Source organism: Orbicella faveolata, unplaced genomic scaffold (genome assembly GCF_042242905.1).
Source record: "Orbicella faveolata isolate gen_17 unplaced genomic scaffold, um_ofav_v1 contig_4, whole genome shotgun sequence".
Taxonomy (NCBI): domain Eukaryota; kingdom Metazoa; phylum Cnidaria; class Anthozoa; order Scleractinia; family Merulinidae; genus Orbicella; species Orbicella faveolata.
Genome location: NW_028301569.1, coordinates 1,455,270 through 1,477,111, shown reverse-complemented (window position 1 = coordinate 1,477,111; position 21,842 = coordinate 1,455,270). Strand labels below are relative to the sequence as shown.

Here is a 21,842-nt window from a genome sequence, read left to right as displayed (position 1 = left end):
TTCTGTTTGTTATTTTTAATTTACTGTCAATGAATTCAGACCACAGGGGACCCGAACAACATAATCATTTACATTCATGTAAAATAATAACTTGTTATTCACTAGGCCGATTAACTAGCTGAACGTTCTTTCTAGGTATTTGCTTACAGACCAACATTCTCTAGTTAAACACAAAATTAAACACAAGCACACTGCCAATTCAAATGTTGATTGCAAACTTACATCTTACATCTACAGTAGTACTATGACCAAAAAAATATGACGTTCAACCAGTTTTGCTTTACAATTTTAAAAATTTGACCACTATATATAAACAATATCGAGCAATGATTGTGTCTTAATCTGAACCCGGGTAAATCAAATTAACCTGCGATGCAATTTGCAAACACAAGACTTTAAGTAAAGGCAAGCATGCCAACGATTCAAATGTTGATTGCAAACTTTCATAGTATTTTCTTTACATCTACAGTGGTACTATAACTAACATAAGATGATGTTTAAGAAGTTTGGCTTTAAAATTTTAAAAGTTTGGCAGCTGTCAATAAACAATATCCCATGATGATCATGTATTTATCTCACCACACGACTAAATCAACCTTCAATGCAATTTGCAAGTGCAAGTCTGTAAAACTCAACACTCACATCATTGTTCAGTATTCAAACGCTGGCATTGTGTGTTACTACAGTGCAAGCCATTGGTACTTACTCGCAAGAAATAAGAAAAGACTCAAATGAAACAAGACGCGTCTTGAAGGAAACAAGACATGTCCCTAGAAGGTGGTAACTTACTTTTGAGCGGTATTGTACATGTCTAGATCTAGTTAAGTGCAGTGAAGTGAGGAGAGGTTGGTAGATAAACAAACAGCATTTTACTCCAAATCCCCACAGCTCAATTCAAAATCACTGTAGGTATTACTACAAAACAATTTAATGGTTAGAAAAAAGCAGATGGTCTTTATGTAGTTTCACAAGTTAAAGAAAGACTTATGAAAAACTTTTTCCGGTTACAAGACTACTATTAGGAGAACTTTGTCATTTTATGTTGTAACTTGTTCTGTGTTTGACACTGTTATGTTTCCTGACTTTTTTCATCTTGTCTGTTTATGGAGACAACCATATAATAATCATTAATGGTGTTAAGTCAAAACTTTTATTAGGCGGCGTGGCCAGCTAATGGTTAGGGGATTGGATTTGTAATCCAGGGGTCCCGAGTTCAGATCCCCTGCCCTGCCACTGGATGGATTGGTGCTTGGTGGTCCCAGATTCAACTCCTCCATACTTTTTAAATAGCCATCTGGTCAGCCTCCCGTTAGTTGGAATTTTTAACAAGTTTCTGATTAATTTACAATATTTGTTTGCTTATTTCTGCGTCCACAATTAGTACAGCAGTGCTGAACACTTTTTGTTATTAGTTAGCAGCTGAGAAATAGAATATCACCATTAAAAATAAAATACCAATGGTTTCAAAATACAAATGACTGTACACTTTACAATGACACTATATAAATTTAATTGTCTAAAACTATATAACTGTTGTTTACACAGAGCTAGATGGCTTATTAAAAGATTTACTGGATAATAAAAGTATCCTTACCTAATTTCTTTGAGCTGGCTTCTCAAGGACTGTGGAAGATCACAAAAAGGAGTGTACTTTTTCACAGGATCAAGTGCATATTCATCTAAACCATCAATCTAAAAGAAGAACACAGTGAAACTTAATTTTCACATTTCAGGGATTAGATGTGGCTAAAACAACTAATCTGACTTCACACTAGTTTGTTATGCCTCCTATTTTCTAGTGAAGACTGTGTTCCTTGTAAGTCTTCTATTTTGCATCAATGTTTGTATATTAATTGAACACTTAGTTTAACTATCAGGCCAGTTAAAACAGTAAACCATACTATCAGATCTTAAACTGAGAACAAAGAATGGCCACCTTCTTAATAAACAGACCAATCAAGTTGCAGAATACAAATCATTATTCAAAATCTAACAAAATTGTGGAGGGTTACACACCACTCAGGAAACTTGGTCTTTGTTTAATTGGTTAGTTTCAATCCTAAATTTTCAGTAACATTAAACAGGCTCACTGTGACTGTCACAAAGAACAAACCAGCACAAGGTAGGTGGTGATGTTGAAGTTGAAGTAAAGCAAAACCTTTCTTTGCTTTCTCTTTCACAAACAGTGATGGACAAAACACTGACCCCTATTCCATGGGCTGCCCAAATGGGCTACCCTAAAAGGGACTGCCCCAAAATGGACTACCCTAAAATGGACTAGCCCTATTCCAAATAAGTACTATTTAACAACAACAACATCAATCATTATAGGTACTCTCTCTCTCTCTCTGTATCTTCCTCATCAAGCACTTCGGTGCCAGGGAAAACTTGGTTTTTTAAAAATCAAAAAAAAGTTTTAGACATAATGTGACAACCTGAAACTAAGCACAGACAGTTTATAAGTACAAATCTCCAACATCCAGTTTACCCTTTTCTTTTACATGTACACCAAAGTTTCATGAACTTTTAGCTGTTTACTTTTTGATCCGGCGGGAAAACAGCCATTTTACTCTAAAACACAAAAAAATCGTGGGAAACTTTTTTTTCACGGAAACCATGATCAATTATGATTCACCCAACTCCCATACCATTACCTTATGTTACCTCCGTTGAAGCAATATTGATTTTTGGAGTTATGAAAATTTTCAGGTGTACTTGTTAACAGTAGTTGTAAGTTATAACCTCTGTATCTTTTGTTTCATTGCCAGGGACGTTCCAATATACATTCATTCATTGTTGTTCACACTGGACATAAAATATCAATTTTAAGGTCCTTTGGCATTTGCCTGATCTTGCTGTTAGGTCGTTAGTAAGCACAAGGAGCAGGCCTTATCCAAGGGTTTTAGAAGGGTTACCCGTCAGCCATTGAAAAGGAAAATAACTATTAATACTTTACTATCAACCATCAATACCCATCCACAATAAGCCGTTACATGCCAAATGGCCGAATTGGCCAAAATTTGAAATAAGCACCCCCTGCGAATAAGCGCCCCCCTCCGCTCCCCCCATTTCGTGGACGAATAATGAGACAACAAAGGATGTGTAGTTTTCGTCGTGTAGTATTAGATTTGTGCATTGTTTCAGTTTGTGAACACGTTAAGTTCTGAAAAAAATTACAAGTACTAACGGTGCTGCGATTTAAAGTTTAAGATCAGCTTTTTGTGTTGATAAGCAGCTTATGCTGTTGTTTGCGTGCAGATGATGTATTAAAAAAATGATCATGCCAGGCCACGATTTGGGAAAAATTAAATAAGGGCCCCTCCTCGATTAAGCGCCTCCCTCGAATAAGCGTCCCCCGTCTTCTCCTAAATTTGAAATTAGCGCCCCGGGCACTAATTCGAGGATTTACGGTAACCGTCACTGAAGGTACCCCACCTCATTGAGACCCTCTTATACACAAAAAATATCAAAGAGAAAATAAATAGACTATTCATTCAATTGAAGTTACTTGACACTCATTGTCAGATGATGCTGAGGTATTGTGCCAAATTTCAAATAATGCGGTTGTAAGCTACATATTTTACAAGTTAAACAGCACTTGTAAGCTGACTTATATACTTGGTGTAGCATGCATGAAGACAAACAAGACGGTCGATCGAGTAGGGAAGCAACAGCAATGATATGTTCATTTGGAATCCCCATATTTTAACATGCCATTACAATAAAATCAAACAAAATGACACAGGTTAAAATTATCAACATAACGCAGGGAGTATATCTGAAGAAATTTAAGAGGGCACTCCCTAGGGATTTGCACGTTAGCTCGTGTTTTATCCCGAACAAATAACAAGTGTCATACCAAAGTTGTTTAGGACATTTCAGAAATCCTACACACATATTATTTTACATGTGTTTGATAATTTTACAACTGTACAATGTAATTTCACTTACTTTAATGGTTGTACTCTTTTTTAGAAAAACTCTGCAACTGTTCTAAGCTTCATAGTCTTTCCTGTTTTTTCTTTTCCTTTTTTTTTTTTGGTTGGTATTGTAGTTTAATGACTGTACACTTAAGCAAGTTTGGAAATGACTGTAAACTGTTTTAAAACTATTATCAATGATATTTTGATGACCATACTACACTTAATAGATTTCCTGGTTTTTTTTTTTTGTTTTGTTTTCAGAATTTTTTGACCGTACGCAGTAAACTTTAAACGATTTGTAAATGACCGTGCACTGCTTTAAAACTATAATCATTTTTTCGACAGCCGTTCTACACTCATAGTTCACGCTACATCAATGACTGTTCTATTCTTTGTAGTACTTCTTGTTTTTTTGGTTTTGTTTTGCTATTGTAGTTTAATGACCGTACACTTTAAGTAATGATCCACATAAGAACTGTAGCATTTTCTATTGTTCTGCGACAATGCGCTTTCCCCACATTGAAACGGTTGTGTTTTCATACGGAGAATGTATCAGCCAATGAAAAGCAGGTTTATGAAATAAAATGTATTTAAACTCTATTTTGAAAGGTAATTTCCTTTGTATTAAAACATTCAACCCATCAAAACAGTCATAAACAAAGACAATAAAAGCTTCCAATTTTGCAATGTTCCCCACATCGGATAACTGTAGCATTTAGACTCAGAAGAGTTTAGCTGAAAGGAAGATCGTTGATCAATTACGCGTAAATATATATACAGCTACCTGAAGTTTTGCTAGAGTTTGTTGATTGAGCCAATCAGAAGTATGATACAGCAATAGCAAAGTTGCGCAAAAGTTAGCACCTTTTTGCATTCCTCGCCGCGTTGTACTATCCTTCTTATATGGACCGTTACTTAAAGGGTTTGAAATTGACTCTACACCATTTTTCAACCATTGTGATTTTTTCATGGCCGCGCTACACTTCATATCCCTCCTGTTTCTTGTGTTTGCTTTGTACAGTTTACGCCTTAAATGACTTGTAAATGACCGTAAACAGTTTTTAAACAATGTTCTCTGTTTCTAGCTTGAAAGAGTCCATCCTTTTGTCGGGCTTGCAATTTCAAGACCATCCACAGTTCATATGTGGTCACTTGAAAGCAAACATAACCTTTCAACTTCTCTATTTGTTGGCCCCTTTTCGAACATGTATTTCACTTTGTTGTAGCAGGGCTCAAAGTCACTGTCTTTTCTGTTAAGGATTTCCTTGAGGCTGTTATTGGAGTGGAGTAACGACTTCAGCTCTTCTTTGTTTTCTTAGTTTTCATCTGGCTTATTCCATTTCGCTTTTGGTTGGTAGTTAGTGACAGCAGACACAGATTCCACTTCAGTTATGCTGTTAAACCATGCTTCTGTTCTGCTCGACAATGGTTCAGGTTCCTTTGATGGTAATACCATGTTCTGATTTTACCAGGTAGGCCACTTTGTCATAGGCTCTCTCGACCATCTTAGAATCATCTGCAAATTCGCTTAAATCCCGGCATGTGTTCGGCCATGATTTTTCTCACAATGTTGAACGTGATTTGGGCCTGAGAAATTATTTGGCTGGAAAAGAGCATTTCAATGACTTCTACTTGGCTACTAGAGAGTCCATTGTCATGAATAATCGGCTCCGGTTCTTCCTCATGGTCCTCCTAGCCAAGCTTTGCTGAATTTGCTGACTTGGTGTCTGATTTTGTAGTTACTGATGTATCCAATCCAAGGGACTTTTTCAGTAGTTGGTGACCTCAGGCACACTTTTTTTTGATATGGCCTACATTGTAATAGCGATCTGTCGTTTCCTCTTTATGAGCCATGTGTTTGTGAATGGCCTACTTTTCGATGACATTCATATAATAAGTTGCTGATGCATTGTTGCATTGGGATTTAAAATCCCACCTTGTTGACTTTCTGACCTGTATTTCTCTCTTCCTGGCAACAGTAAATTGGCTTGGTTACTTGAAATACCCTGAAAAAGAGGGCTATTTTGATGGCGTGACAGTGAAAGCCAGCAATAAGAGTCCGGTAACTTTGATTTTGTAATTAAAATATCAACCTTACCACTTTAAAGAAATGGCTCAGGTGGCCACCTAGGGTTATATGAGACTGGAAGAACATTCTTAATTGTTTTATCAAATGCTCGTAGTCGATCACACACTAAATATTTAACCTTTGATGTACTTTGCGTGGTGATTACTGAGAGAACCTGCTGAAAGTTTAAAGGCAAAAAAAAAAACAAAACAAAACAACTAAAACACAATCTTAAAAGTACATAATGCTATTGTTTGATCACTAATCTACGCACATAACATGAAAACCAAGAATTACCGTTAAAACTGTGTAATCCTACACCATTATACTCCATTAACAATTATGGTGCCATCAAAAGGGCGGGAAATCACCCACCTGGCGGGACATCAACCACGCAGCGTGATATCAACCACACAACAAGGCGGGAAATCAACCAACGGCGGGGCATCAGCCATAAACGGGGCGGGAAATCAACTGCAAGGCGGGACATCAACCAAACGGCGGGAAAACAGCCAAAATTGCAGTGGGGTATCAACATTCATATAACTCTCTCTCTCTCTCTCTTGGGATGTCTCAAAAACTAAGACCTACGACCCCCTCCGAATCCCACAACACTAAGACCAAAGACTCCCTCCGCATCTCGAAAACTTAGCATCCTGTAGAAGATCTGTTTCCTGTTTGATCAATCTCTGATGTTTCCTGGTTGGACAGGTTAGACTCACCTGTCACATTATTTTATGCACATCGATCAGCTTAAATTTTAATGCCAGTACCCATGAGTATGAGTTGCAATTATTTTCAGAATGTCGAAGCTCACAAGATTTGTGCACTTCAAAACCGAAACCAAGTGTCGAGAACATGGCAATTTTCTGGTGTGCTCAATCTCGTGAAATACCTTCATGTCTTCACCATAACTTCATGGATCTTTTTTGAAAGAATAAAGGAAGAGGTAGAAAAGAAACTTTTAAACCATTTTTCTAACAAGGTCGATGTAACACTTTAACCATACAATCATCTCTTTTGGGGTAAGTTGACAATTAAGGAAAATGATTCTCCATTCACTTTGAGAACCACAATACTAAAATTAACAATAACTACATTACCTTCAGCGTGCATCATATTACCAGTAGATTTCGTTACTTGCAAAACAAGTTATCTTTGTCCAAGTGCAGCTTTACTACATGTAGTTGTGTTTTAAAAATTGTTATTATGCATCTCATTTTTAACAATCTATTCTGTTCTTACCTCCTCTGTAATATCTACAATCCTGCAAAATATCTCTAAAGGCATCACCAATAACACATCAGCCATACGGAACCAGCCATGTAGTGGCTGTCTTGCCTCGTCATAAAGTTTTGGCATTGGCTTCAAGTGCTTGAGCCACTCATGATCATCATCCAAGTTTCTGTTCACTTGATTATCATAGTCAAGTGGCAATTCTTGTCCAGCAGTGGCTTTGCTTTCATCCACACCAGTTACATCTGATGCCTCGCGAGCAAATTGACCATACACAAGCTGCCACAGCAGTTCATGAAGTAGCTGTATTCTGGGAAATCTGGGCAAATAGCCATACTTACGAGAAGATGGCCTCTGAAATCAACAATAAATTACTGTCAAACCAGGTAACCTTACCATTTGATTTAATTTTAACACTCAAGCCAGTGTTTTAATCACCACATTTCCAAACACCTTGAAGTTCATCAAAAATACTCCATCCACGGCACATCATATCATTTTTCAATGCTCTCAGTGTGTGGAATGTCGTTAGGCACAATATTTCATGTTTGATATACATATATTACTTAATACTTAGTGAAGAACAGATTGCTCAAAGCAACTAGCATTAGATATTTAAATCCCATCATAACAGTCCATTACCAAGCTGAAGGTCTATAATGAAAAATTTTTGAAATCCCTTCAATGTGTCATTGACAGACGCTTAGATGATAGTTAATAGAGGGAAATGGTTATGAAACCTGGCAAAGTTCTTTGTTGTATGTTTTTGTTGGCTATTTTGGGGATTAACCCTGCACAAAACCTGGCAAAATACAAAAGGTGGTTATGTGTGCTCATACAACCAACCAATAGAAGCATTGCAATTATGTAATTCGTACATAGTCAATACGCATAAAACAAATGATGAGCAGGGTCAAGGGCATTCCAAAAAATCTTAGCCTGTTTGTTTGCTTCTTTGATGTTTACTGGCCTTAGCCATTTCCCTCTATTTACTATGTTTAGAACAATAAAGACTGCATCATGACTTTGTTACTTTGGAGTTCCAAAGTTAAAATTAAAACAGAAACAGGAGATCTGTGTGTCCAACAACAACAAAAACATTGCAAGAATCCCACACAAAAAACTTTTTATTTATCATGGCCAATGATATGTATATACAAGCTATTGAAGATGCCAAGTAGCTAAAGGAGAGACAGAAAACTTAAAATACCAAGAAAAGATCATCTATACCCTGGAATCAAAACTATGTTAATTCATTATTTTTGCTTCTTTTAACAAGAGTTCATGTGACACATGGCCTGAGAGGCATGTTCTTCTGTTTTTTGAATGTTCTACACAGATTTTTCGAAATACAAATATCATGCAGTCCAAATACATGTAACTTTCACCAAGTGAATTTCAATCATTGTAATCTCAGTATAGTTTTAATTCAGTCAATATCCACTAACAGGAACCAAGAGATTATCAAGGTAAGAGAGTGAACCCCCCATATAGGCCTTATATCCAAGGTAATCCTTCTTAAGTTATGTTGCATTGCGTGGATGTTTTCGTGGAGCATTTGTGCACGTTTCACTTCGTGTCAAAGCAAAGGAAAACCTCCCATGCTGTGGGGATGCCTTCTCTACTATTTTAGTATGAAAGAACAAAAGGAGCTTCTATTCAGCCCTCGCTATGTTTTAATAAGCAACACTGGGGGGAGGAGTTGAATAGACTTTTTATTGCATCGAAATAAAGCCTTCAGGGGCAGCCCTTACCCTGAATGACCAAGGTGGGTTTATTGCGACCTAATAAAAAGTCTATTTGCCCTCTCTGGTCTACATCCTTGCTGGTCAAGGAGGCTGTGTGTGTTTTGTGGCAGGAAAAAGTGCGTTGACTGGTGGACTATTGTAGCATTCATAGGGTAAAACTGAGAAAAGATCCACAATTGCCACTACCGAGCTTGGGGTGTGGGGTGAAAAATATGTACATGTTATAACAGGCTATAATTATATGCGTAGAGGAGAAGGCTTAAGGAGAGAACAACGAGAAGTGTTATGCAATGAGCTACAATGTTCAGTTGCAATTGAAAATCTCAATTAAAGGTTTATATCTTTTTTGCTGGAGTGTGGTATGGCTGCACTGCACTATGACAATGAGGTGCTTCAAATGTATTATGCTCTTATTTCAGAAGATGTGGAATGGTCCCTCCCATGGCCATTACAACCTAATCAGCTGTTTGATCTTGATATCATAGTTTCTCATCTGGTTGCATGGCCAAATGAACTGAGGGTCAATTTTGTAGACATCACCACAGACGAGTTTGAAGGTGATAGTGCCAGTGCGGTTTTCTCTATGTGGAGGTTACAAGAGGCACAACCACTTGGTGGCAACAAAACTATATTGGATGCTCGTATCCCTTGTGAGATAACTTTAAGAATTCCTAGGAATTCCTAGAAATTTCCTAAGAATTCCTAGGAAAAAATTCCTAGGAATTCCTAGGAATCTAAGGTGTGAATTTTCACGGTAATTCGGACTCGGAATTCCTAGGAATTCCTAGGAATTCCAAGTTTACATGGAGCTGACTTGGAATTCCTAGGAATTCCTAGGAATTCCAACTGAAATATACTCACCTTGAAAATTCCTTAAAATTCTCAAAAATTCCTAGGAATTTCTGAGAATAACTTGGAATTTGTAGGATTTTTTGAGAATAGGTTAGAATTTTTTGGAAAATCTGAGAAAAACTGGGAATTTTGTATCATTTGTAGGCCAGACAAAATTTTGATGATTAATGTCCAGCATTAAAATAGCAAATAAAGTCACTGATATCACATCAAACAGGTTTTAAATCAATGGTTTATTACATTGGCTTTCATGAATTTAAACATAAGAATAATTATCCTGTTTCTTTTTCATTACATCAAGAGTCAAAAGTAAAACTGAAAACAGATATGAAGGTCAAACTTTTACATGTTTGATAAAAAGAGAACTTTTTCAGATAATTTACTTAGTAATACTTTTTTGGTTTACAAATCCAACAATTTTCCATGCACAAGATTTTAGCTTAAATTATTGTTATTATGTGGAACAAATCTGGATTTTCATGAATGTAAGGAATCAATGATAAGAACAAAACTGAAACAATCCTTAAAATTAAAAAAGGCTGAGTTTGTGGTCAAACTTAGCTGCTGTTCAGTTATTTCTGTTGATTCCACAGCTTCTTTTGTTGCCCTCTAATTAGGGTGTCAACAGCTAGCCTCTTCATGTTCATCTTTGTTGTATGACACCTAAGATAAAATTAAAAAAATACATTACACTGTGACATATACGAGGTACTGTAAGACTGAGATCCAAATATTTATGTGCTCACAGTTTAATACATGCAGCTAATTAAGACCTGACAGTAAGCTGGTTGAAATGTTAAAAGAGAAGACTTGATAATTGTGAAGGTGCTTGTATACTATTGATAAATATGTTACATAAATCTTGTGCCTACAGTAGATTAAATCAAGGTTTTCCTTCTTCTATAAGTGTATCAACAACTCTCAAATTGGAGGATACACTGTATATATATCACGGTTTTTAGCCAAATTTAGACATTAGAAATATTAAAAAAGACACTTACCGGTAAAACATTAAAGGAACATTTTCACTGTAAATAATAGAGTAAACATAAAAGAATATACAGATGGACAAAAATTGAAGATCAACACGGATTGCCATACAGTCAGCCTGAAACACACAGGAGACATCAAACTCATGCACACTGTGGCTGCCTCGTTGGAGTTTTTGTCAAGAACTTTGACTGGGATCAGAGAGAACACCTATATTTATTTCGTTTGAACAAGTGAGGCGAGAGAAACAACTCGTTCCTCGCAAATCAAATTGTTCAGGCACGCACTCTGGGCAACCTAAATTGTTTCAACTTTGCTTTAGCCAGAATTCATTTCATGCCATGACTGAGTGACCCACTCGTGTATGATTCATGATGATAAAGTTCATTCAAAAGCTTTTGTCTAAATACAAGAATTTACGTTGTATAATATAAGGTTACTTTAATTTGATTACTCACCAAATAACTCTGTATACGGCTAATCTGCCCTTTGAATTTTTCCCCGTTGAAACATCCACAGGAAGACTTTCTTTTAGCTCCAAATCTTTGCCAAGAATAACTTGTTTCTCGTTAATGACACTCACGCTGTTTTCTTCTGATCACAGGACCGCAGCAAAAACCATTTTGATATAATTTTGGAAGTGAAATCTACTAAAACGCACGAGTGATCAACCGTTAACGCTGAATTCAAAGATGGGCGCCAAAAGAGAATGAATAACGCGATCTTTGTCACGTTCAGTCACCAGGATAGTCACGTGAAAATTCGCGTGCTGTGATTGGTTCAGTTGATCAGTTGAGGAGAGAATGGAAACTAGAGACAAAGGAGAGAGAGACTGTCAACGAGGTTGCTGGACCAGTCGCTTTCGATGGCAAGTCTGTTTCCCTTTCCACGCTGTTTTGGTGGTCTTCTGAAAGATGGGTCTTGCTTCAAAACGAAATAACTACACAAACTTTTTACGAAGAAATCAAGGAGGAAAATGGAACGTACTTTAACTGGTTGATCTGTTCTCGATGGTTGTCAAGATAACAAAGGATCGTGAGGCACTTAAATCAAGTTCACTGCAAAGGTAAGGAATCCAATTTTATAGGGATTTTCCGTTATGATGAGCTATAATTGTAAATAAATCAAACTAAGCAATGCATTGTGTGCTCTTTAAAAACCCCAAAAGCCGAAATTCACCTAAAAGGTTTCAGATCGACCTGAGGAACCGAGATAATTTCCGCGAAATAAGCTTAAGCTTGTTGTATTAGTCCACCAAATCTATTCTGAGAGCCCACGTGTTTCAACACCCAGTCAGCACAATGCAGCAAATATAAATTTGCAATGCTTGTCATTTTTCCTTTGAATTATTTATAAGGATTAACATGATATGAGATCTATATTCTTTTCAATACATCAAGATGTAGGTTTTTTTATTTGCATTGTCATTTTATTTATGTCAGTTATTTATTTGTTTCCCACTGACTCATAATCTTTTTGATTCTTTTGATTTTGTTGTGTCATGAATTAAAGTGACCGCGAGGACAAGGAAATACAAGAAACATATTGATGATCCCACTATACCCATACCAAAATCTACCAGATTTGACCACATAAATTGCTTAAAGCAGTCTTCACAGGCCAGTTGACGTCATCTCCCTCTCTTGCGTCCCTTTTTCCTGGAGATCATTTCCAGCACCATGAACAGAAGACCTCAGAGTTTTCAGCTCACCTGAGTGAGATGGCTGTTGGCGAAAATGTTGTGGATGACTTTGATGGATTATGGAGTGAACCTTTATGCAAGAATTGAAACTTCACAGAAGCATTTGATGAAACCGAGTTGCCTATACCTGAAAAGACTACAGAAATACCAATTGATGTAAGACACAACAACTCAGATTTGTCCACAGACAGTGATTCAGGTAATGATGTTGAAGTTTCAGTTCCGACTCCTCTGAGGAAATTGAGAACTCTGACACTGATGGCCATTCACTGGACTCCCCTGTTGAAAGTGAAACTAATGGTTCCCAAGAAAAAAACATTAATTTTTCTGCCAAAGAATATGCCTGTATGGCTATTCTGGCCTTAATTTCAAGACATTGTATGACAATGAGAGGCTGCTAAAGATATCCTTGTTTTAATGAAACTACCAGTAATTTGTCCAGAGAATGTCACAGTACAGTTTTACAAATGTACAGCAAGTGTGTGGAAACTGTGAGCTTTTCATTTATGACATCTGTGAGAGATGTCTTCTTCTTTTTCCTAAAGTTATAAAGGATCAAGTCAAAAATTGTTCAACAGTGGGCTGTGATGGGTATGTGTGTGAATCTACAATTATATTAAATATATACATGCACATATATACTTTTGGTTTTATTGAAATTGTAAATAATGTATATTCGTTTATGCTGACAGAATTTTTTGCTTAATCTATTTATCAAATCTAAGAGCATCCAATTTTCTATCAGTTAAACTCTGGGTGTTTGATTTAAGGGTCCATACGGGCACATATACACTAACAAATCACGTTGGATCTAAAAAGCAATGTTATCAGTGCTATAGTTTTATGTTGAGTTGTCAGACTTAAACTGGAATTAATGTACATTTGTTTGGAAATAATTATCCTGGAGCTTGACAACAATAAAAAGGTATGGAACTCCAGAGAAATGATCGTGTTGATTTTTACTAATTCACAGAAACTGATTCATGCACTGAGTTCATCTTTAATTTTGACATTTTGGGAAATTTATAGAAATTTCCAACAATATTTCATGTGTTTTAGCTATTCCCAAAAATTCCTAGATATTCCAAACACATTTTTTAAAACAGTCTGGGAAATAATAGGAGTTCCTAGTAATTCCCAATAATTCCCAGTCGTACTTTTCACTATTCCCAAATATTCCCAGAAATTCCAAGGTCTTGGATTAAGCATAATTTGCATGGCTTGGAATAACTTGGAATTCCTAGGAATTCCCAATAATTCCGAGTTATACTTCCACTATTCCCAAATATTCCCAGAAATTCCAAGGTCTTGGATAAAGCATAATTTGCATATCTTGGAATAACTTGGAATTCCTAGGAATTCCCAGACTACTGGGAATTTATTTCACAGGGGATGTGATGGATGAGCGAGCAGCAAAGCTTAACCTGAGACCAGAGTTTTTGTGAGGAAGGGATCAAGGAGATTGGTTCCTAGAAGAGAAGACTGACCCAATCAGAGAAGAAGTAGGAAGGGGCCAGGGAATTGTTACAAAACAAGAGGAACCAGGCCAGGTGCATTGGCAGGGAATGACCAGTTGTGTACAGTTTGCACCCAATCAGAGAAATAGATCACACCAACCTTGTGCTAAGACTTGAAAAAGCCCATCCACCTCTGCAAGGCTCTGCCAAGATGCCTAGGATGGGATAGGTTTGTTGGAGCTTGGTAGCCAAACAACCTCATCTTGATAAGCCGACAGAAGGTGCACAACCGGGTGCAGGCTTTGTTGTTTGAAAAGCACAGTAAAGATTTTCCAGACACCAAGGCGCCTCTTCTTTACCACCCCAAGGACAGTCAGAAATAGAACATTATGGTCCCTTTTCTGGTCATGAGGTGTAGAGAAGATGTTGTAGAGGTTGAGATTGAGCCAGCTGAGAGGTTGATCAGAACTGACAACTGGGGGCTAGACTATGCAATGACGGTCAGCTTGAGCCAGGGCCTCGCCATCTATAACTCACAAAAGATCTGGATCATAGATGATTATCTCCAGTGATCTACTCTAGCTTACGTCATGTGGAGTACATGCACCAGCTTGAGCTGGCTGTTTGTCCATGGAAGAAGGGTTCCAAGGAGAAAAAAACCCATGAGCAAGCAGTGGCTGCAGCAAATAATTGCAAACAGGTAGTTGGCCACAAGTGCCAAGATGAAGCCAAAGGGTGCCAGGAGTTAATCTTGAAAGTAAACTACATATTGCAGCTCAATAAGCTCAAGAAGTCTTGGACACTCCACTATCCGGAGAGAAGGGCGTCGATGAACAAATCATTAATACATGTACATGACTGTATCTCTTTGTTCAAGCTTAACTTTTTCCAAAAGCTTGAGCTATGTTGTGGTTTGGATTTTGTTGTTCCTAAGCATGTGTCTGCAATTGATGTGAAGGTGAGTTTTTCAATAAAAATAGCACATTCCATCTTTTCTTAGAGAAAAAAAACGGACCCAAAACGAGGAAGAACAAAGAGATGTTTCCTGAAGGAAAAAAGGAAACAGCTGGTCAACAGTTACAGCTGGATAGATTTGAAAAACAAAAGACGGGGGTTTCCCTCATTGCATGACTGAGGTGGGTTAAGAATACCTTAGTTATGTCAATTCTATTTCTTCACTCTGGCCCCACTCAGGCCTCACCAAGTAAAACTATAAATTTGCCGAAGTGGCATTGTCATTCTGAACATAGATTTAGCAGATTGAAGATGGAACAAAACCAGAACAAAAGGTGTGTTCACCAGGTCCTGGTAGCAGCATATCCAGATCACAAGCTCGCATTAGGCTGGCAAGAAAACTCTGTTTGTTCAAAACTTGTGAAGCAAAGAAACAACATTCGTCAGAGACTGCAAGAATTGGCAAAGTCTCTAGAGACCAAACAAGCTGAGATCAAGATTGTTGAGCATGAGATCCAGCATCTAGAAGTAGCTGTCGAGGAGGGTTCCAATGATGAAGAAGATTGAGCTGCATCGCCGATCAGCTTCTCTGTTTCAATAAAATTAAATTAAAAAAAGATCTTACTGTCAAGGAAAAGGTTGTTGTTATTCATCGTGGTAGATGCAATAATAAAGTGTATTATTGTTTCTCTCACGATGTAGTCACTTGAGATGTAGATCGCGACGTTTCGACTGCTTACTGCTAGTCTTCTTCAGGCGATAAGGTTGACTGATTGCACGGTATCATTTATATCACAAAGGTCGGCTGTGATTGGTGCATTTCGATCCTCCTATTGTTCCATTTTTCCGGCGAGTAGCTGTTCCCTCAGTGGTCCACTGTTGTACTGTTGTTGTGTTTCTTGATCGTGGGTATCCATGCTTCAGGAATTTCAATTCCACTATCCCTGTTGATGTTATTAGGGTGAAGTCTTATGTGAATAGCTTCCTTGACCCTACGTGTGTACCAGTGAGGATCTCGATCAATAAACTTGACCTCAATCCAGATAGGATAGTGGCCGGTCTCGTGGGTGTGTTCAGAAATGGCGGAGGTCTGGGTACGGGTGAGTCGTATATCCCTGTCATGTTCTTTGATCCTCTCCTGCATAGATCTCCCTGTTTCCCCGATGTAGACTTTGCCGCACTCACAGGGAATCCTGTAGACAACACCATCTTGTTTAGCCGGGTTGACGGTGTCCTTTGGTCGCACTAAGTGTGACCGAAGTGTCGTGTTGGACTTAAAGACGGTGCGAATGCCTTGTTGTTCCTTGCCTTGTTGTACTGGAAGTACGTAGATCTTAATACGAAATCCAAGAGGTCCGCGATTTGAACTGGTGTAAATGTCGTGCGGTCAGCCAGGCTCACGTCGTTCTCCTTCGTACAAGCCACGCTACAGAAAATGGAGAACGACGCGGGCCTGGCTGACCGCACGACACTTACACCAGTTCAAATCGCAGACCTCTTGGATTTCGTATTAAGATCTACATACTTCCAGTACAACGGATTGATTTACGAACAACAAGACGGTGCAGCCATGGGGAGCCCTGTATCCGCGGTTATTGCTAATCTCTACATGGAGATATTTGAAGAACAAGCAATAGAGTCCGCACCTTGCAAGCCTAAGATCTGGAAACGCTACGTAGATGATACTTTCACCATCCTGGATCGGGATAGAGTTGACGTCTTCCTGCAGCACCTGAACAGTCAACAACCATCAATCTGTTTCACCATGGAGATCGAAAACAACAGTAAGATCGCCTTTCTCGACACGTCAGTTTACAGAGAACCTGATGGCCACCTTACCACCAGTGTCTACAGGAAACCAACACATACTGATCAGTACCTAGCATATGATTCACACCACCCTCAGTCAGTAAAGCACGGTATTGTGAAGTGTCTGTGCGACCTGGCTAAACGTCTCGTGACCAAACCATTAGTAATCGCTGGAGAGAAGAAACATCTGTCATCTGTACTTGTTTCTAACGGATATCCCTCCTCTTTTGTACAGAAGATCACAAAGGCATGAACAACCCCAAGAAGACAGCCTGTCGCAGAATTTAAATCCACCGCCATTTTACCTTATGTCCAAGGAGTTTCAGAGTCTCTCTGCCGCTGCCTAGAACAACAAGGCATTCGCACCATCTTTAAGTCCGACACAACACTTTGGTCACACTTAGTGCGACCAAAGGACACCGTCAACCCGGCTAAACAAGATGGTGTTGTCTACAGGATTCCCTGTGAGTGCGGCAAAGTCTACATCGGGGAAACAGGGAGATCTATGTAGGAGAGGATCAAAGAACACGACAGGGATATACGACTCGCCCATACCCAGACCTCCGCCATTTCTGAACACACCCACGAGACCGGCCACTATCGTATCTGGAATGAGGTCAAGTTTATTGATCGAGATCCTCACTGGTACACACGTAGGGTCAAGGAAGCTATTCACATAAGACTTCACCCTAATAACATCAACAGGGATAGTGGAATTGAAATTCCTGAAGCATGGATACCCACGATCAAGAAACACAACAACAGGAGAACGGTACAACAGCGGACCACTGAGGGAACAGCTACTCGCCGGAAAAATGGAACAATAGGAGGATCGAAATGCACCAATCACAGCCGACCTTTGTGATATAAATGATACCGTGCAATCAGTCGACCTTATCGCCTGAAGACTAGCAGTAAGCAGTCGAAACATCGCGATCTACATCTCAAGTGACTACATCGTGAGACAAACGATAATACACTTTATTATTAGATCTTACTGTGTTGTCGTTTATTTATAACAGGCAGCCAAGGGAAACAGGTCTTGTCTCATTTTTGTGTTCGGCTAAACAACCTCGAATTTGCATAGCCAGTGCCTCTGTTTTCATTTCTTTTTTGCGAAGAATATTGACAACCTTGTGTGGATCCATTTGCTTCATGGTGTCAACAACATCATTTGGTTTACTGAGATAGGCCAGTTTCCCAAATAGACCTCGGCATGGTTCTGTATACCGAAGCAGGCATGTCTGTCTAACTAGAACCGCCCCCTTTGGTCAGTGCCTGCGCTGAACCCACTTTTTACTGAGCAAAACACACACATCCTCCTTGGCAGGCGAAGACGTAGGTCATTGAGGGTGTGCCCTGCCCCTGAAGGCTTTATTTTGATGTAATAAAAAGTCAATCCACACCCCCTGCTGCTTAATATGTTTTAAAACTTTGATGGGAGTTTAAATAAGAGACAGATATCCCCTACACAAACAATTTTCAACCTAAGAATCTGGCAAAAATTCAGTTTGTCCATCACTGTCAGAGATATCCCAAACAGAAAAGAGTAAGACAGTTTCAAAAATAGTTTGAAAAAGTTTGGCCGTCGTAATTCACATTCTCTCAAATACGCAGAATTTGACCATTATTTTCAAGTTGCTGTTTTTGTAAAGAAAGGCAAAGAAATGAACAAAGAATTATAACATACATGTACACAGCCATTGTACTCCTTGCCATTGCCGTTGTGGTTTGCTAATAAAACTCCCTAAAACCAAATGACTGGCAGAAGAATGAACAGCCAAACAAGGACAAAGCAAACAAAAGCCTAGCTGAACATAACGACAGCTGAGAGTGCAGAAAACATCTATGCTATCAAATGTCTTGAAAATCAAAACACAAAATGACTTTTTGCAGTTCCCGCCATTTCATCCCACCTAGCTGCAAGAAAGTCATTTGGGCTGTCCATGCATCGCGCGAGTGACATCGGAATAACCAGGTACTACGTCTAAAAATATCTTAAGAGGGATTACTTTGGGCATAAGGCCTATATGGGGCATTCAATCTCTTACATGTACCTTGATAATCTCTTGCTGGAACATAATAAATTATTGTGCTCATGCTTAGGCTAGAACATATTTGTTGCAATCAGCCGATCTAATCTCAGACCTACATGTAAACACAATGATCTCTTTCTTTTCTTTTTACAAAAATGTCGTTTATGTATATCTCCCCCATTCTAAAGGCAACTGTATTAGTACCTCATAGTGGGCTTTTTCTTGCTGTTGCTGTGATCTTTTTGGGGAATCTTTTCCCTTCTTTTCAAGTTTCTTTCTTTGTTTTTCTTCTGCTGCAGCTGTCTTTTCAACTTTCTTTCGCTCCTTCTCTTCTTCAATTCGCTTTTCTCTTTCTTCTTTCTGTTAACAAAATTGTACTCAGTTAACATCAGTAATGAGCAGATTTTACTCTAAGACTTGCAGAAATAAGAAAGCTACATGCATAATTATATGTTAATTCAAATTGTAATTTGAGGAGTCAACTTTAACTCAGGTCATGTGATCCACACTCCAACATGCTAACCATTCGGTCAACACGCATCCTTACACAAGAAAATGAGACTGATCTGCATGTTAAAAAATGTGACCTTACACAGGAAAACACGCATCAGCCCCCATCAGTTTCACGGGCTAAAATAAATGGATGATAAACGGATAATAAATGGATAGTAAACGCCTTTAAAAGTGTTAAAACGTTTCCTAGAAATGTTTTAACGGTTTCTGAATCTCGGCAAATGGCTTGACATCCGTATGAACAGTTAGTTTGTACGGATGACTGGAAACGTTAAAACAGCTCACAAAAATTTGCGAATGGATAACTTCAAGCGTTAAAATGGCTAGCAAATATTTTGGAACGGATGACTTGAAGCATTTAAACAGTCAGCTCATGTGTTCAAATGGATGACCTCAAGCATTTGAGCGGTTAGCCAAACTTTTAATTCAAATGCTCAACTTTTCGATCGAAGGGTCATTGACTTAGCACGCAGTCAGCAAAATAGCGAAATTATATTGAACCATAAGCGCTTGAAAGCAATAAGAACGATTCTAATTAATCATCTGTAAGCTGGATATAGATAATATAATTCAAAGCAAGTGAATAACTATTTACGGTTGGAGATTGTCTTTATGTTAAATTGTCAAGAAAACAAAAACACAATTCTGTCCATGTTTGTTTAATCGAAGTCATCGTATGCAATGCCAATCCAGAAACATTTCCAACCAAATTCTGTCGATATAAATGAAGTGATTTCCAGTCACAAATTATTTTAAGGAAACACAATTTACTATCAATAAAAATACTACACAAACAGTAGACGAGCAAGTTTGTTCAAGAGCAGAAACACATTCACAATACCATCAATTGTTACACACAATTCACACCTGACACGAGAGAAAAACTCTTCATGGACGGGGTCGGGGAAGTTTGCTCCTAGCCTAAAATGTCAGTCCTTGGACAGCCCTCGGATGACGATTGACGTGAATTTCAGCTCGAAATATACTGTCCACGACCTCAGTACGATTTAATAAAAAATAGAATGAAGGGGACTGATAAATGGAAAGGTATGTTTCTTACAATATAATTCTAACGCTGCAAACAAAGTGGCACATCGCATACCATAGTTTTAAGTGAATTCACGTGACCCAAACACAACTGTTCTTGTTCTCATTTGACCACCACTGTTTTTCATTTCAATGTTTTTATTTTCATAAAAGAAGGAAATAAAAATACGAACTAGGCAAGCTAACTTTAAAAACTCAACCTGCAACAAAACATAAGACATAAAAAAGTTGTAAATCAAGGGTTCGTGAACGAGACGTCAACTTGATTTATTTACAAGCATACCACAGGTTTCTGTTCGGTTCAACAAATTGTTTTACCGCTCTGTTGTCTGTCTTCCGATCTCTGTAGCTTCTGGTTAACATTGTCTTTGGTCATTTTAACAGTAAGCTTAAAATTGTCGTTAAAACATTTTTATAATATTTCCAAGAGTCTCTAAATGGATACGGGATAGGCTTCCTGTTGAAACGAATTCAAAGCTATCTTTATGGATTGCTTTTGCCGTTTAAACGGACGCTTGGATTTTTTAACCGATTGCTTTTGCCGTTTTAATGGATGCTTAGATTTCTCTAACGGATCGCTTTTGCCATTTTAATAGCTGCTTAGGTGTTCTTAACTGATACCTCTTTCCATTTTAATGGATCCAGAAAATTTATGAGCGGTTGCGAAAGCCGTTTGAACGATTTGATCGTAACGTTAAACGCTTCGCCTAACGAGGCCCTGTTGGGGGTAAATTCCGACAAGCGGCATGGCCTTGAAACGGCGACATGAGAGCCACAAACTGGCGATGAATGACAAACTACTCCAGCGAAATAGGGAAAGCGACACCAATGTCAAAACAGACTGACAGCGAATTTCAGATTTGTGAAAGCAGTATGAAAGCAGTGAGTGTTTTAAACAATAAGGTCAATAACGTTTCAATAAAACCAATGAGTCATAAATACGTCTCATTTTACCAACTGAAATATATTAACGTCATTAATGACATTAATTAACAAAAACTAATATCCAACGAGGGCTCGTCACGGAGGAGGATTGCGTGACGAGTCCAAAGAGCATCTGGGTAGGAGACTAGACCCACGTGCACGCACGCTCCATCAGTCTGTGACCCTATTTTGGAAAAGGTGGTTAAATGTAAATTGTCAAAATGGCGTTTAAACGCCTTAAAACAAAAGTGCTTAAACCCATTCAAACGCTTTGGATACATGTTTAAACACTATTTCTACGCGTTTAAACACCAGTGCAAAATTTTCTCTGTTTAATACTCCGATAATTATGTTGTGGTTAGTTTACGAAGCTTTTCTCAAATGAAATTTGCTCATAAATTAGAGGTATTGTTGCGTTGGATTGTGACGAGCGATGTTTCTGATTAAATTAAATTTGCCTCGATTGTGGCTGGAAGAAAGTGAACAGATTTGCAACTATATATGGTTCGTGTTTGTGTTTGACAAATTTGATCTGCATTCGAGACATTGGTTGCAATTGAAAAAGACATTACAAGCTCATTCT

The 21,842-nt window shown here is 38.3% G+C and overlaps 1 protein-coding gene and 1 long non-coding RNA gene across 6 annotated transcripts in view; one reads left to right on the top strand and one right to left on the bottom strand.

The window, feature by feature from the left end:
• Positions 1 to 21,842, bottom strand: part of LOC110055695 (general transcription factor 3C polypeptide 1-like) — a 282,425-nt gene that overhangs the window by 109,214 nt on the left and 151,369 nt on the right. For all 5 annotated transcript variants that reach the window (XM_089276241.1, XM_089276243.1, XM_089276244.1 and 2 more), the window contains 3 exons: positions 18,980 to 19,135; positions 7,237 to 7,581; positions 1,595 to 1,692 (listed from right to left, as the gene is read on the bottom strand). In XM_089276241.1, the coding sequence (XP_089132367.1) occupies positions 1,595 to 1,692; positions 7,237 to 7,581; positions 18,980 to 19,135 (599 nt within the window). The remainder of the gene's footprint in view (positions 1 to 1,594; positions 1,693 to 7,236; positions 7,582 to 18,979; positions 19,136 to 21,842) is intronic.
• LOC149100877 (uncharacterized) lies at positions 11,648 to 13,463 on the top strand. Its single transcript, XR_016203114.1, has 2 exons — positions 11,648 to 11,883; positions 12,330 to 13,463. It is a non-coding gene; the product is annotated as an uncharacterized LOC149100877 (long non-coding RNA).